General features: G+C 45.0%; 1 protein-coding gene across 5 annotated transcripts in view; it reads right to left on the bottom strand.

The window, feature by feature from the left end:
- The window catches only part of LOC147449836 (uncharacterized), an 88,404-nt gene that overhangs the window by 52,516 nt on the left and 18,848 nt on the right, over nt 1–17,040 (bottom strand). For 2 of the 5 annotated variants that reach the window (XM_086522195.1, XM_086522194.1), the window contains exon 2: nt 13,002–13,240. The exons of 2 other annotated variants lie outside the window; for them this stretch is intronic. In XM_086522195.1, coding sequence (XP_086378321.1) covers nt 13,002–13,240 — 239 coding nt within the window. The remainder of the gene's footprint in view (nt 1–13,001; nt 13,241–17,040) is intronic. One more of the 5 variants, XM_086522198.1, reaches the window with a different exon arrangement.

Raw genomic sequence — 17,040 nt, forward strand, 5'->3', positions numbered from 1 at the left:
AGACACAAGACAGCCGCAAGAGCCACTCCCACAGCAGAGCTCCCCCTCGTCTCACACCAGCGGCACATTGATCGACCGAGCGATTGAACTGGGGAAATCCAGGCGCCCACGACTGCGAAGGAGTACACAGCACTGACGGAGGCTACGTCAAAAGATTCGGAGCACGTTGGCCAGGCATGCACGACGCCCGGTCAGACTACTAACCATGGAGGAAATTGACAAGATTCGCCAACAACCAATGCTAGATCTTTTGTGATAAACCGCCCATTTTTGCTTAGTCTTTTGCTTAGCTCATATCGACCAACCTAGGATCCCATAGTATATATCTTTGTTTTGTACTCTTGGTAGGTTATTTCGTTACTCTGACTTTGTATCAGATCCACCGCCTTGTAACTTGCTGGTCTCATAGGTCACTATGGCCTTTTGAAGACGTTAATATAACATTTCATTTCATTTCTCTCTCTCTCTCTCTCTCTCTCTCTCTCTCTCTCTCTCTCTCTCTCTCTCTCTCTCTCTCTCCCCCCCGCCCCCCTACCTACCCCCTCTCTCCCTCTCACCCTACCCACACAACCTTGTCCCTACCCACCTCCTCTCACTCTCGCCCCTACCCACCCCCATTATCTCTCTCGACCCTATACAGCTTCCTCATCTCTACCCCGGTCATCACCTCACCCTATCAGTTTCTCCAATGTTATCAGCCTCTCCTATCAGGGTTCTCCAGCGTTAAGAAGATCTGTGCAGGTTATCAGCGTTCTCTGATCAGGTTCCTAGCGTTCTCCCCCGAGCAGGTTCTGCACACAATTTTCCAGCGTTTTCCCGAGTAGGTCCTGTACAGGATTTCGGAGCACAACTACATAAGTTGTAAAGCTCTTGTGTATGCTAATGCGGGGTTTTGATAACATCTGATAGTGATAGTGCTATATGTAAGCTTTTGTGGTCTTGTGAGCACTTTCCTATTATTACATCGCAATCTACTCTACATCAATCTATCCGCCGTGAATTTACAGTGTGTGTGTCTACAGTGGGTTCGTGCCCATACAGCAAGAAGCAGCGTATTCATATGGCAGGAAGCAACAAGCAGTCGCATAGGGAAGCATTGAGGAAGAGGCCTACCCCTACTGAAAGGCATCTCAGTTCTGCAGATGAAGAAGAATGAAACCACAGTAGCCATGGCGTTTTAGACATGACCTCGAGTGCCCCTAGTGACAAAAGTTACAAGGCATTGGCACAAGATTCAGATTCGGACTCAAGCTCAGAATTAGACAGCTCCAGTGTCCAAGAAGAACATCACAAAGGTAAAAAGAAAAGAAATAATCAGCTATTAAGCCACGAGATCAGCAGGCCTGCAAAAATCAAAAGCCAGGTGAAATTCCTTTTAAATTTTCACTTGCAGCCCACTAATCCATCTCTTCGTGACGTACTCTCCCACGATCAACTGCAGAAATTGAGTTTAAAAGCGTTGGCTGATACAGATTTACTGGCTGATATCGGTTCATGAGCTTTTAAACCGTTTTCCAAAGGTACGAAATTACACTCTTACTGCGACACAAATTGGTCATGCGTTGGGGACGACAAGCTTCCCATCTTTAAAGCAGGCTACACGCACATACTCTCAGCTCTCTAGAGACAGTACAATCCAGGCATGTCAAGAACTCTTTCACGCTAACCACCCCAACTATGCGAGGAGCTTTTGACAGTATTTAAATATAACTTTCCCCACTACTTTTCCATAGTGTGATGGCCTCTACTATCTGATAAACATTATACCTTGTGGGTTTCATTAGCTACTGTAACGGGACGGGCACCACCTGCCGACGGAAATTCCGAGGGTCATTCTGAGGGACATTCGTAGGGACAATCAATTTTCTCATTCCAGATCCGAGCCTTTGATATCCTGGGTCGTTGGCTCCCCAGAAAAATCTCATCCATAAAGGAGTATATTCTCATTCCACATCACAGCTCTTGATATTCTTGATATTCTGGTGTAGCAAAATGAGCCGTCACATCTAGACTGTATTGATCTTGAACGGGTGTCTCGATGCACTAAAATTACATATCCAAGCAATCTCACCCAATTAGGAATATTTTCAATGGTTGGCACATCACCAAATGCTCAAATATGCATGTTACAAGACATAGAAACATAAAGCAACCGACGAACACTTCCCTTGCAAATAACCATCTTGATTCACGCCATGAGTTGTTCAACGACTCCCTCATCACTCGTTCCGCAAATAACCTAAAAAGATACAGTCCATGAGATATAGAGGCCTTTTACAACCAAACGCTCCCCAAATTGTAGCTTGCGTTGCTTGGAGGTGTTGAGAGTAACCACTGCTCAGACTTCTTAATACTCCCCCCGTACATCCAGGTCCGGACCATGAGTAACAACAACAATACTCTCTCCGTAAATAACCACAAGGGTTCAGGTAGAAACAACACTTTTCAAACATTCAATACTCCCCCCGCAAATAACCACAAGGGTCCAGGTCTTGAGTATGTGCAAGCATTCTCAAACATCAATTCTCTTGAGTACTCCTCCTCGGCATAGAACACCAACTATTGAAACAGTATTAAAACCAGAGTCAAACAATTCAAATCGGCACCAAGACAGGAGTAATACAAACTCCATCCATTTCAAACAAGATCACCAAACAAGTTATCAAACAAAATTCAGAAAACTGCTAAATCAAACTAAAAAAACATTCTCGATATCAACCGAGCTCGAAAAGACATCTGGCTTTCCATCTTGAAATTTCACCAAAAATTAGGGTTAGAATTGGTCCAGAAGTTTGTAGCCAACCACAGCATGGTCCATAAGCTCTTGGACAGACATTGTTTCTGTAGCGGTGATGGTAGTCCCAAGACATAGCAATCACACTGGACCTCCAAGGTTATCAGCTTGGGAAGAGACGCCAAATAAAATATGTTTAAAGAATGCAAGTTGTAATCTGCTAGGGTTTCCATGGCAAGCATTTGAGGATACCCCACTCTGTCAAAAGCTGCACTCCGAAGGAAGATGTTAGAAAGCATGTAAATTCAGAAAAAAAAAATCTTCAAAGCTTGCCAAGTCCTTGGAGTGTGCCGCTTGGTAGCTATAGACATCCACCACTGCATGGCAATGCTTCTAAGAAAAACAATGGTTATGCCCGGTAAGATAGAGCGATGAATACGGGAGCGCGCTCAATGCACGATGGACTAAGGGTGGGCGTGACTGCTAAGTCCGGGATAGAGACATGAGGATTCTATGATAAAGATTTCTAAAAACTTTGGAAGCGCCATCTTGCTTTGTCTGCTCTTTGATAGGACTGGTATGCTTTCAGAAAAGCACGTGACTGGAGCTCTAATACCATTGAAATGGGACGCCACCACGTGCCAACGAAAAAGAACAGACGAACAACTTTAAGTACTTCACATAACAACTGAACTGAAAGAGATACACACACATGAGACGGGGAGTGGCGGAGTTCCACCCCAAGAGAGCATTGGTCCCAAACCTTGGCACCCCTTTCTGTATTTCTTTTTTTTTTTTCTGAGAAAAAGATCCTTCCATTAGTTAATAAAACTGCCCAAAGGGCTACAACCACCTCTACTAGAGAGCGATACATCAACCATAAAGGGAGACTCTCCCAATGAAAAACAGCATATGTACAATGAGGGCTAAATCAAGAGATGGGAGGACGGAAAAGCCACGCACATAGGCGGTAGAGTATTCTGGGCTCACCCTGGACCATGGTGAAGAACGGCCCAGGGCGCCAGAGTGGCAGGAACGCCTCTCTATGCTCCCGCATGCGGACGGAGCTGCCCTGAAGTCTCTCAAACTGACCCCTGAGAGTATGGATCAACTCTAGCCAAAAGTCACAATCAGTCTCCGCCGCTGGGACAGGGCGAGCCTCGAAAATGCGGAAGCAACGAACCCGCCAAATGAACTAGAGTGTCAAGCCACAAACGAGCTCCCAACATACCTCTTTCTCACTGCACCACTCCTGTGGGATAAGCTCTGTAGCAGGCTGGAGTGTAGGCCGACCCCCCTGGATCACTATCATCTTGCTGGTGGAAGATAGCTTAAACTGTAGCGCAAGGCCCGTGAGGGTGGACCAAGCAGCTACACCCCAAGTGTATCGTTGCACAGTGGAAAGAGCTGGCATCAACCGAAGAACTCGAAGCCAAACCTGCTATGCCATGGGGCAGTCCCACAGACAGTGACGCTGACTCTCCAATGGATGGTCACAAGCTGCACAAGTTGTCGAAAGGCCACTATGTACTAGCCAGCTCCCCACTGCTGTAGCTCTGTGTGCAACTAGCCACTGGAATAAAGTGACTCGCCACGGCTGTCTAGAGTCCCACAACCTCGCCCAAAAGCTTGACAAGAACTAAGCTGAGAGACCCTCCTCTTGCCAATGAAGTGCTGCAGCAGGATGAGCCTCTCTCCGTGCTGCCAGTATGTCACATCCCAGTCAAATAGTCAACTAAAAGAAAGGGATCCCGGGGTGGTCGGTTGAAGAGAAGGGGTCTCTCCAAAACCACTCTCCAGGATTCCATTGCACTGGTGCTAGAGGACAGCTCTCCCAAGCCCAAAGCCTCCAATGGCCTGTCTAAAGATCTGCTCGGTTAGGATCTATGACACAAGTCCTCCCATACATGCCCACTACTCGTATCCTCTGAAAACAGCACTCTGCAACCTGTGGAGCCTCTACTGAGACTGTGTGTAGTCGACCCTCGCCCTGGATCTCGAAGAGCATGGAGGGTACGGACTCTAAGCAATGGACTCTGAGCAAGCGCGAACTGCAATGAGGACTTGCAGTCGTGTGGAGGCCCCCATCCATCTCGGAGCTGCTGTCTCTAGAGGAGTGACCCACTCAGCTGGTAAAGCCTCTGTGATGTCCTAGCACAAGCTCTCCACCCCTCTCATGCCCTGTAGTTGGGTGCTCTATACCTCCTCTGGCAAACCTGAGAACTGAAGCCAGGCGTGTTGGACCCTATGCCATGGGACCCCAAGAAACATGAGGCCTACTACAAACCAAGTGGCCTCTCTGAGTGCTAACCATGGGGTTTCAAACAACGGGCTGTCTCAAGCGCTCCTCCGTGCAAGTAGGCTGGTGCTGCTCTAGGCCACTCCGCAGCTGCTCCCAAGGGTAGAGCAGGCTCGCAGAAAATCGATCCTCCAGTCTCCTGCTCAGACCAACTCTGCGCATCTCTGTAAAGATCCACCTGATGGAAGGGATCCAAGGGCCTCTTGCATGAGGCACTAAAGCTCTAAGTTGTTGAAGCAACAACTCCTTCCAAGGCTCCTCACCTGCAAGCAATCCTCTGACAAAAAATTTCCCAAGAAGGGCTCTCCTCTGCTGTGCTGGGTCTATGATCCCCAACCCCCGCTGAGAACATGGTATGCTCCTCAGGAAACAAGTCCAAGCCAACCTGACAGCCCAAGTAGCGAGCTGCAGTCCCTGGGGGAATTCATCTAAAACCCTCACCTGACGACCAAGAAGGTGTAGAAGCACTGCCAACTCAGAAAGCAACTGTATTTCTCCAGTTGATTAGTGCGCCCGATGCACTACAAAACACCTCAAGAGCCTGCTCACACTTGTGCAGATTGACCTCCGGGCCCTCGAAGTACAAGGCTGAGTCGTCGGCAAACTCGGCGTCAAGAAGCTCATCTGCCCTGATAGGGAGCTCAAGGCCACGCAGACCAACCTGGTGAGAAGAACCTGCTCATCGCCTCAGCATAAAACAGAAAGAGGAAGGGGGCAATAGGGCAACTTTGTCTAACCGAGCGCGTGCGCAAGAAACGCTCCCCTCGGTCCCCCTGCCAAGAGCACCTGACTGTGTGCACGCCTGTAGAGAGCTGTCACACCTCTGATCCAATCATCTGTGAAACCCATCTTGCATAGAGTGCCCTCTAGGAAGTCCCAATCAACTTTGTCATAGGCCTTCTCAATGTCGAGAAGGAGTATCACCAAATCCTCTCCTTGGAGACTCGCAAGGGAAGACGCCTCCAAAAAGTGAAGATGTTGTCAACGATACTATGCTCCTTGACAAAACCTTTTTGAATCCCATGTGTGCTAGAATTTTGTAGGTTGAGTTGAGGATGGTAATGGGTCGCCACTAGCATTTGCTCCTCCAACCATGGGCTTTCTGGATGCTGCTCCTGCATCCTCTATAAGGAAACAATGCCCCGTCGATGACGCTTCTCATCCTCCCTAGCTGCAGCCAAACGAGCTGCAGACTATTGAAGAAAGAAGCGACTAAGCTCTACCAGTGTCCAGAGGCCACTCTACCAGCAGGGGTGTCTTGCGAGTCCAACCTCTCTGCTTAAAGTGCCTCCACTCGCTCTCTAAGCTCTGGATCGAACAAGATCCGCCCGGGGATGCGTAGCATTACCCCCCCCCCCCCCCCCCCTCTCCTCTGTCTCTCTGTCACTGTGAGAATCACAGACGCATGGGCGGAAAAAGTGGTCCCTGCAAGAATGCAAACAGATCCCCCCATGTCACAAAAGTGGTCACTGGTGTAGAAGCGATCTATCCTAGATAGATTCACTCCTCCTACCCTACGATCAGAGCGAGAGAAAGACAAACTGTCTGGGCGTCTCACAAAACCTGAGTGCTGCCAAACATTAGAAACCCTCATAGTCATACATAGCCGCTCCGCTCCCAAGCTGGTCTACCGATAAGCAAAGGAAATCCTCCCTCAACCTGGGAAAGACGAACAACAACAAAGTCCAAGCTAAAGGTGAAGTCTTATACCTACAGAGGCACCTTGTCCACTATTCCCAATGGGTAGACTATCCTTTGGTCAACCAACGTAACTGTGAAGAGAGAGGCTCGAGTGGGCTGTAGACCTAAAGCCAACATAGTGAACTCGAGCATCAGATTGATGCCAGATCCACTATCCACTATCACTCCTGAGAATTGCCACCCCAAGATGGACACAGTGAGACGAGGGCTTTTATAATCAGTGAGGGGAGCAAAGGGATAGGATATCATATAGGACTCTGATGGTTTCACTGGGAGGTGCCCGCCACTAGGACCTACTCCGGGGTAAAGCGACTGAATAACTGCAAGGGTGTCACTTCGAAAACTCGCATCTAGTGGCAGCATGTCATAAAGCGACACTTGTTGGAAGGTGTTCTTCAAGATAGTCTTTGCTGTAAGCTTTTCTTTTTCCACTAGTGATTCTTTGGTACCTTGATCTGTTGTAGGTTGGTGACTGCTTCCAAGAAAGCTTCATCAATCTCGGAGAGCTGAGATGAGGATCCTCGCTTGGCACTAGGGGATGGCTTGTTGACAACTGGAAGCGGGGTATCCACTGGTGGGATAATGTCTGGGGGAGTTGAACTTGCTGGAATGCTAAGATCGAGAGCTTCCCTCTGGGCCCTAGTGAGGACACCCGCGGGCTCCTCTACCAACTGCAACTTGTCTTGAGGGGCAACCACATGGGCAGAAGGTGGCGGCTGAGGGATGGTGGTAACTGCTATCAGATTGATCTTGGGAAAGGTAAATTCATTTTAGATTTGACTAGGGCTAGAAGATGTGGATTCACGACATTTGGGAAAATCCTTACTGTAGTGATCCTTAGCTTCAGGGCAATGACGACAGGGAGGGGACCCTTCTGGCAAGGGCCATTTGCTTTGGTAATGTCCATATTCCCCGCATTTGTAGCACAAAATGGGCCAATTCAATGGGTGTGGTGGTCCCTGCTCATGGTGCATGGAGGTGGAGGTGGAGGCGTAGAAGCTTTGAGGGGCTGAGGGAGCATTTGCATGATAAAAAAACTGAGAGGGAAAAGTGCTTTTGCATACCTTGCGTAGGAGAGGCTGTCAGCAAAGATGGCATGTGGTTTGGATGACCATAGGGGGAAACCATGTTGGATGTAGGTGCTAACCCTTATTGAAGAGTAGGACCAAGACTTTGTTGTATTTGTCGCAATCCCTTGAGGTAGTAGCAATCCTTGTCCTCATGTCCAGACTTTTCAAAGAAGTGGCAATAAGCCCAAAGGGGGCATTCATGTGGAGGGTGCCCTGGAGAGCGGCATGAGCTACACCGGACCACAGCCTTAAGACTTCTGCCGAGTCCGGAGATCTTGTAGCTCGCGCTTGATCTGGTCCAAAGCCTCTTGATGAGGAGGCTTCTCCTGTCAAAGAGAGAAGGATCTCTGACTAGACCAAAACGAGAGACTAGACCAGCTGGTCGAGGACTAAGCTGGACTAGACCAAGCTAGTCGAGGAGAAGTTGGATGAGACCAAGCTGGACCAGAGCACTCGAGACTAGCAAACCAACACAAGTGAGAGCGTAAACCAGCTAGCTCCTCTAACTGTAGGCTCAACGGAGTGAGACTTTAGTTGAGGTCCTACCGGGCATGCCAAAAATGAGAGCACCTGTAGTGGAAAAAGTGTGTCCTGCTCTCTCTACAGTGGTTGTCCCTCAGTGTAGTATGCAAGAAACCTCACTCCAACAGAAAGAAAACATCACACTAAAATGGAACGACGACTCAAAGCACAACAGACTAAGAACTTGGTGAAACTTGACAAATTCAAAGAACCATATAGACTCTGGCTAATCAGCACACTCAACTCCCAGCCCAAACTCAAGGGTACAATCATAGCAGCTACGGTACGGGATGGGACGTTTAATAGGCGTGTACAATACGCGTACTAGACGTATTTTTTAGAATCAAAAATAAAATACGTCAACTTTTTACGATATGATACTTTAATAAGAACAAATGAAGCGCTTCATGGACCTCCTCAATGATTCTTCAATATTAAGTCATAGCATACATAAACAAGCACCATGAAGCTCTAAAGCACAATTGATCAATTAGAAAAAGACATACGTTGTGAGCAAAAAAACGTTAGAATCTTGTACATTTCAATACACGACGTTGTGTATTCTAAATAAAATACGCGTATTTTAGCTACTATGGGTACAATGGGGGTGTCGAGGCTCCAATGTGAAGATATGCGGTGCTAAACCCAAGACTCTAGACCATAGACAGTAGATAATGCCGATGACTAGAACCAACTACATATACATACAATCATGAAGCGCCACCAAGGGCCAACAAATATCTCTAAATATCCAGCTAAGTCAATCTCCAAACTGGGTGGTGGTGAGCTGGCCACGGTGTCCACTAGACCGCCAACCGTATCTCTGCCACGCGTCACTGCCCAGGCGAGATCTGTCTAGTATGTACCCAAGACCAACTATAATTGTAACCGCCTATCCTGTGCAAGTGACATGTTAGCCCTGCTACACACTGAGAGCGCAATAGCGGACAAAGATGCTACAATCCTTGCGTTGTGTCAAGCCTTGAGAGTGATTTTCTAAATCCTCGATGACCTAGAAGCCGAAGTTCAGGGATTTCGAGAGATACTATTACAAGGAGATATGGGGGCTCAGTAGCACAACACCAGAGATTACCAAACTCCGGCTGCTATGGGGTATGGGTGGACAGGTCCAATGAGACAGGTACAGACACCTATGAGATATGGGTGGACGGGTCCAATGAGACAGGTTCAAACTCCTAAGGGTTATGGGTAGCCAAGTCCTTCAACATAGTTTATGTGAGGTGCCCAGTCTCAGTATTTGGACTACTATCCCTAGGGGTTTCAGCAGCCTACCCACATGACACAGATGCAACCGACACAGAGTTCCTTGTGAGGGATTTTCTAGTGTACATCACCATGGCTCTGTTAGTCGGCGGCCTCAGTACCATCCAAGACAAGTGTTTCCATCAGCCGCTCATTAGGTGGAAGCTACTTTCATAGAGGGCTAGTTTGTCGAGAGCAAGGTGATGATCTAATCTTATGGCTCCACCTCTCGAGGAAAACTCTTTGGGTGCTACAGTGGCGACAATAGCAACCACACTCTCTCTAGGTTGACACGATCGAGAGAGCGTAGCTCAACATCATTGTGTGTGCATATGCAGTTCTTTTTTTCAGCTTACTTGGTACATGCAGTTTCCTTCATAGTTTTCAGTGTTTTCTCTCACATGACCATCAACAATCAATCACATCCGATATCATATCAATGCCTTTCTGGGAGAGATAATATGCCTGTCTTGGAGACCGTTGAACAAGATAAAAAACCAGACTTCAATGCAAACTCTCCTTGAATCAACAATCTCCTTGATGATCTATCATGTGTGTCTATAATGCATCCGGAGACCAAAAGTAAGAGCAGCTTGTCGAAATGAAAGTATTGCCCATCAGCATGGACACATCCGATATCGCATCAATGCCTTTCTGGGAGAGAAAACATGCCTATCTTGGAGTCCCTTGATTTAATCAAAAGCCAAACTTCACTTCAAACTCTCAAGTCTGAGCGAACTGCCACTCGCGTCATCCCTACCATCTCATGACAACTACTTTGTGACTTGTTTCCAATCCGCTGGGAATCCAAAAATCATAGCTTCAAATTTACCCAAAAAGACATCCCGGAATCATAGCTTCAAATTTTCCCAGCAGGAAGGTTGCCAATGAGCAAAAGCAAGTGTAGAAATCGCATGAGAGCACAAAAAAGCAAACATTAGCGTCAAGGGCTATTTTTGTCCCACCAATACCAATAACAATGTGGCCTTCCTTGCAATAACACAAGACCACAAATGTAAGATATTCAGACCACCGCACTTCTTTGGAGTACATAGTTTATCCATAGCAAGCAATCGCAACCCTTTTTTATAAGAGTAAGTAGACCAAAAATGATCCACAATCCGGGAGATAAAAGCACGAAGACAACGAGTTGGCCAATGCAACAATGGTAGAAAAAACTTTATATATGCCATCAAGATGGACTACACTATTCTAACTCGTACATGTAACGGCCAAGTGGACAATTTCCAATATTGTAATTTGGATCTAATTTTATGCTCAACCCAATCCAAACGTTTGGTTTTGTTCAGGGACCAAGCCAAAGGGTATCCAAGATGCCGCACTAGCTGATCGGGCTTCACTATCTCACCTGACCATAAATAGAATGCCAATCCATTTAATGTAATGGCAAAAACTTATATTTTTGGAAGTTAACATGAAGACCAGTAGCCAACCCATAAATGTGCAAGGTATCCATGATACACCAAACATCATCCGGATGATTTCTGCCAGAACATGGAATCATCAGCATACGCTTGTGCCACAAAATGATTGGGAGATGGTAATTCCAATCCATGCAATTGGCGAGATGCCATCAAGGAGTCCAAATAAAGCAATAGAGGATGAGTGGCAATAGCATAGAGCATGACACTTAAAGGACACCCTTGCCTAGCAGAACAACCAAGATTCCACGGCTGTATAAGCTCACCATCAATTATTCAAAAAGATTGATTGTGTTCATAAACAAAGTAGACCACACGACGCATTTTCAATCCAAAACCCAAGCCTGCCATGATGTGTGCAATGAAGTACCAGTGAACAATATCAAATGCTTTCCTACATCAACTTGCATGATATGCACATCTTGTCTGGTATACTTTGCATACTCAATGCCGATGAAAGCATTAGCAATATTATCCATAATTTGCATGCAAGGAATGAATTCAAACTGAGCGGCATGTATGCCCAAAAAAAAAAAAAAAAATCTTTAATTCGTGTAGCAATCATTTTCGACATTAATTTGTAAATGACCAACATAAGCGTAATGGGCCATCAATGAGAAAAGGAGTCACAGAGTGCTTGCTTAGGCAACACTTTCAACAATCCTTTCCACGATTATGGCAAAGATTGTGTAATCCATGCATAGTTCATCATGAAAAGTAAAGGCTATCTTAGGGATTCCCAAAAAGGAACGAAAAACTCAATTGTAAGACCATCCCACCCAAGAGATTTCCAATGACCAAGATGCAAAAAACCACTTTGCAGTTCAGCTTCAGTAAAGTCACACACACACACACACACACATACGCGCGCGCATATAGCTCCTTAAGAATAAAGGTTTCCATGATGAAGGCAACCATTTGTTCCCAAAGAAAATTGAATTATTATAAACTACGTCCATTAAAGCACTAAAGAACTTAACATAAAGTGAATTTCACGAGGTAGATTGTGCAACGCACACAACACCTTTTCATCCATGAATGACAAACCGAGTGCAACATTCTTTAGTAAGAGAAAAATAAATGGGAATATTGCCAAAATACCCTTGTATTTTATTAAATTTCACGATTTGCCTCATGAAGATGCAGATCGTGCAACGCACACAACACCTTTTCCTTCACAAATGACAAACCAAGTGCAGCGTTCTTCAATAAGAGAAAAGTAAATGGGAATATTGCCAAAATACCCTTGTATTTTATAAAATTCCAAAAAGACACTTGTACCAACTTTGGATAGATAGCTGCAATTTTCATGTAGTTTAATGTTTTTTGATAATAAGGATCTATCTTTAAGTGCTTTGAACGAAAATTCCTACCAATGAGCTCACAAATAGTGGCATTTTTTTTGTTTGATAACCCCACAATACCATCAAAGATCCCAAGTTCCATTGTCTTCTATTGAAAGAGAACCAATCTTTGTACAAAAAACTTTCAAATACAATGCCTTTCAAGATGTTTGTGATACTGACGGTGGGAATTTTGGTAAAGTTTGAGGACATATTGGGAATTGTCGACAAAATTAACCAAATATGAGGGTTATTTTGGAATTTCCACAAATTTCAGGGGCATTTCGTTTATTACGGTTAATTATGTGAAATACGACCAAGACTAGGATGTATATAGCCTTTGAGCAGCATAGGCATTCAACATCCATGAAGGCATTACAGCAAACACTAACAGCAAAATAAATTCACAATCCAACGAAATGGTTGATACCACAAAATATCATATTCCTAATTACATCGCAAAACCTCTAGTTAAATTGCAAAGCATCTTGTTTTTCAATTTTATTGGTAATTCTAAATTACATATGCATGCAAGCACACACACATGCATCCAAGCGCGCGCGCGCACACACACACACACACACACGAGCATACAAGAAAAGTATTAAAGGAAAAGAAACACCTTACTCTGGATTCAAGGGCAAAGAAATCGGCTCAACAAACTGTATTTTTTTTAGCATCTTACGTAGTGCTCCTTTTCGAGCCTCTGACTTCATAGGCTTGATGGAGTTTGCAATCTTTATCAATGTTCGTACAAAATCATCTTGCTTGATAAGTTCATCAACATACTGAGCCTTGCACGACCTTAAAAGCTCCTCAAGCACAAACTCAAATCTTGCTTTGAAAAACGGAACCTGAAGGCCTGTCTATACATATATAGGTATCATGTAAGATTCTTTGGCTGCATGAAAGTAAGACCTCCAAGAAAAACCAAACATAGACTCAGCAATGAGGTAAGGTTTTTGTATTGATACATGAAGTAAGAACACGGAGGATAAAGATAGGGAACGGGAGATTTTATTTCCTAAACTAATTGCGATTTAAAAAAATATTGCCTAAACTAATTGCTATATCTTTATCTCCTAATCCTTATAACTCCTAATCTGAGTGGCTTTCTAAAAACTTAAGTTCAATACCTCCAATGTTGTAAAGAAAAGAATGAGACTAGGGAAAGGCAAATACATATGCAAATAGCATACATGCCAAACACCCTCTTTATATAGAAAGTGGAAAGGCCCTTGACTTCCAATGTCAAGACTTTTCATCTTCTAGACTATTTCCCTTCACTTTTTCATTATAGATGTTAGTCATGTTAGGGAAGGTTTTTGTTTTGTCAGAAATTGTAGAGACCTAATTGCAAAGATCCCCTCAAAGATTCCTAATGGAAAACCCTACCTGTTACTTCTGCAATGCTACCCTACACGCGCCCTCTACAACAGACCTTGTTGTCCCCAACCCCCCCCACCCCCAAGGGCAAAGCCTTGGCAGCACCATGCACTGCAGCCCCGATCACTTTGGGCCTTCTATGGGGCTCAAGAGAGCAAGGTGGCTGGCCTCTGTTGCGGAGCCAAGGCAGGTAATGGCGTCAGGCGTAAATCTACCGAGATCCAACTCCGAGCTTTTTAACTACAACAACTTAAATATATGCTATTGGAGCTCGAATTACCGCGGCTGCTGGCACCAGACTTGCCCTCCAATGGATCCTCGTCAAGATTGTACTCAGTCCAATTACCAGACTTGAAAAAGCCCAGTATTGTTATTTATTGTCACTACCTCCCCATGTCGGGATTGGGTAATTTGCACGCCTGCTGCCTTCCTTGGATGTGGTAGCCGTTTCTCAGACTCCCTCTCCGGAATCGAACCCTAATTCTCCATCACCTGTCACCACCATGGTAGGCCTCTATCCTACCATCAAAAGTTAATAGGACAGAAATTTGAATGAAGCAATTAGTGGCCAGCACACTGCTGCGATGCCAAGCAACATTCTGAAGCCAGAAGGTCTTGGATGTGTGGCAGCACTCTAGTTTTGAGAAGCCCCCAGATAGCCTTATTCTAAGGAAGAGCAAAGCACTTATTCTAAGGAAGGTCGTTGTTTTCGTTGTCACATTAAGGGTCACATAAAAAGAACATATCCTAAGCTTGAATCGAATGAATCTAAAGAATCCACAGAACCCACTTCCTCTGTCAATGCCATTAATGATAACACGAGTGTGCCCCAAGTTTCTCTTGACCCTCCCATTGATGATTCTCTCATTAAATGTTATGGTCAGGTGTCGGGGCAGCGTTTTGTCATATTGTTTGACCTAGGTAGTATGCATGATGTGATCAGTCCCTCTCTTGTTGAGAGAGCCCGCCTAGAAGTTAGTCCGAAATCTCCTCTCGAGGTCTCTGGCTTTGTTCCTGGTATGGACTCTATCATCACGCAAGAGTGTCTTGGTGTGTTGTTTACAATTCAACAACAAGCTGCCTTCACTAGAAGATTTTTTGTCTCTCCTCTCTCAAGATGTGATATGATTTTGGGCATTCGCTGGTTTCGTGATCTTAACCCTCTCATTGATTGGGAGGCTAACAATTTCACTCTCTTTGCCAAAAGTGATACTCCCATTGTCATTCGTGGAGAAGACATTGTTCATTCTCCCTCTCTCATTGCTAATATGCAGGACAAGATTGAACGATTCAGGAGAAGGAGACTCTCTCAGTCTCTTCTTCTCCAAAGCATGACACACAAGATTTGCACGATGATAAGCATGATGATTTGAATGATAATGATGAGCATGATGATTTGAATGCCAATGATTTGCACGATCAAGATGTGATTTCTCACAAGCATGATGAGTTGCATAAAGATGATGTGATTGTTCACAAGGATGATGTGTTAGTTGATGCTTTTTCTAGCGAAACTAACCTTGTTGCACATTCGATCAATCACGAAGGATCAATCTTGGCTCTCGAGCCTAGGTCCAAAGAACCTCCTCAAGAAAAACCGATCTTGGCTCTCGAGCCTAGGTCTAAAGAACCCTTACAAGAGTATTATGTGTTCGCATGATTAGTTCGCACGCATTGTTCGAGTGTTTCATTCGTGATCGTTTCTTGTATTTTAGTCAATGTCTTTATGTGATCCCTTTTCATAGGCATGACATATTGTACGTTGAGCACGTTTCCATCATGAATGAGCACGAATGTATGTGGATTGTTCATGAAAACTTCCTTGGCATGACACGGTTGCAAAAAGAGCACATGAAAGTATGAGCATCAAGCATAGGCATTTCCATTGTGAATTGCCACAGTTGATTGCTTTAGATCAAAAGAGAAAGATTCGATCTCATTGTTTGTGTGTATGTGATGAACGGTTTGGCACTCCGTCTCCGTCTCTTTGTTCATCTACATTGCATGCACAGTCTTTGAGGAAGACAAGATTTTTTCCACTCACTTTACATGGAATAGGTATGTTCATGTTTTTGTGTTGGAAGTGGTTTCAGGAATTTTCAGCCATGGAGATTCTTGAAGAAGAAAGACGCATGACTAAAGACGAAGTTGAAGCATGGAAGAAGCCACAGAAGATTTTGTGTCGCTTTCGGCGCGGCCCAAAGAAGCAAGCGTTGCAGACCTTTCTGAAGTTCAAGTACCGCACGACCCACACATCAGAGTGGACCGGCGAAGAATCCCTTCCAGGATTCCGGATGCTATTGGCGATCTCCCTCGATGCCATACAGTTCGGTACCAGTACCTCACTTTGAAAAGGAGGGGATGTCACGTGACACATCCAACCCTATGTGTCTGTGGACAAGCTACAGCATGATCAGGGTTCAGTCAGTCCAGTCAGTCTAGATTAGAAGTGATCTGACACTTTTGTGAGTCTATTCGTAGACCGTGTATGCCCAGTCACTTAGTATAGATGCATATCCTCTGGTTGTACACAGCATGATCATCAGTATTCCCATCAGAATCCATCAGATTCCATCAGGGGAATTTTTCAGTACATTTAGCCTATTTTACCTATTTTTGACATTTTCCAGTACATTTAGCCTATTTTACCTATTTTTGACATTTTTCACTTATTATTTTTAAGTGCCTTTTGTTGAAAAGTAGGTAGGGCAATTTTGCTAAGTTTGTATATAAGCAAACCTAAACTAGCACTAAATGGCAGAAGAGGCAACAGGAGCCAAGCTCAGCAGGCAACTTCTCAACAAGACCCTTGGCGGTACTTCCCTCCAAGCAAGAACTTCATCCTCTAGCGTTTCCATCAAGCATCATAGCCTTGCGTTTTTGCACCAGCACACCATCGCCAGCAAGTCCCAGCAGATAGCGTTTTTGCATCAAATCCTCCCGCCAGCATATCACAGCTTGACCTAGCGTTTTGGAAGTTCAACAGCCCTAGCGTTTTCTCCAACTGCTAGCGTTTTTAAATCCCAGCATATGCAGAATTTCAGTGATTTTCAGCAATAGAAGAGTAGCAGATTCAGCCCATAAGGAGGTAGCAGATTCAGCCCGGAAAGACCATCAGTTTTCAGCCTAAAGAAACCTCAGTTTTCAGCCCTAAACCTGCAGATTTTCAGCATCAAAGACCCACCGAAAACAGCCCCCAAATCAACATTTTTGGACTAGTCGCAGATTTCAGTCCATCGCGTTTTTGGACAGTAGTAGAAAGATTGCAGTTTTCAGCCCT

Source organism: Adiantum capillus-veneris, chromosome 10, assembly GCF_014529385.1.
Source record: "Adiantum capillus-veneris isolate H3 chromosome 10, ASM1452938v2, whole genome shotgun sequence".
Classification (NCBI taxonomy): Eukaryota; Viridiplantae; Streptophyta; class Polypodiopsida; order Polypodiales; family Pteridaceae; genus Adiantum; species Adiantum capillus-veneris.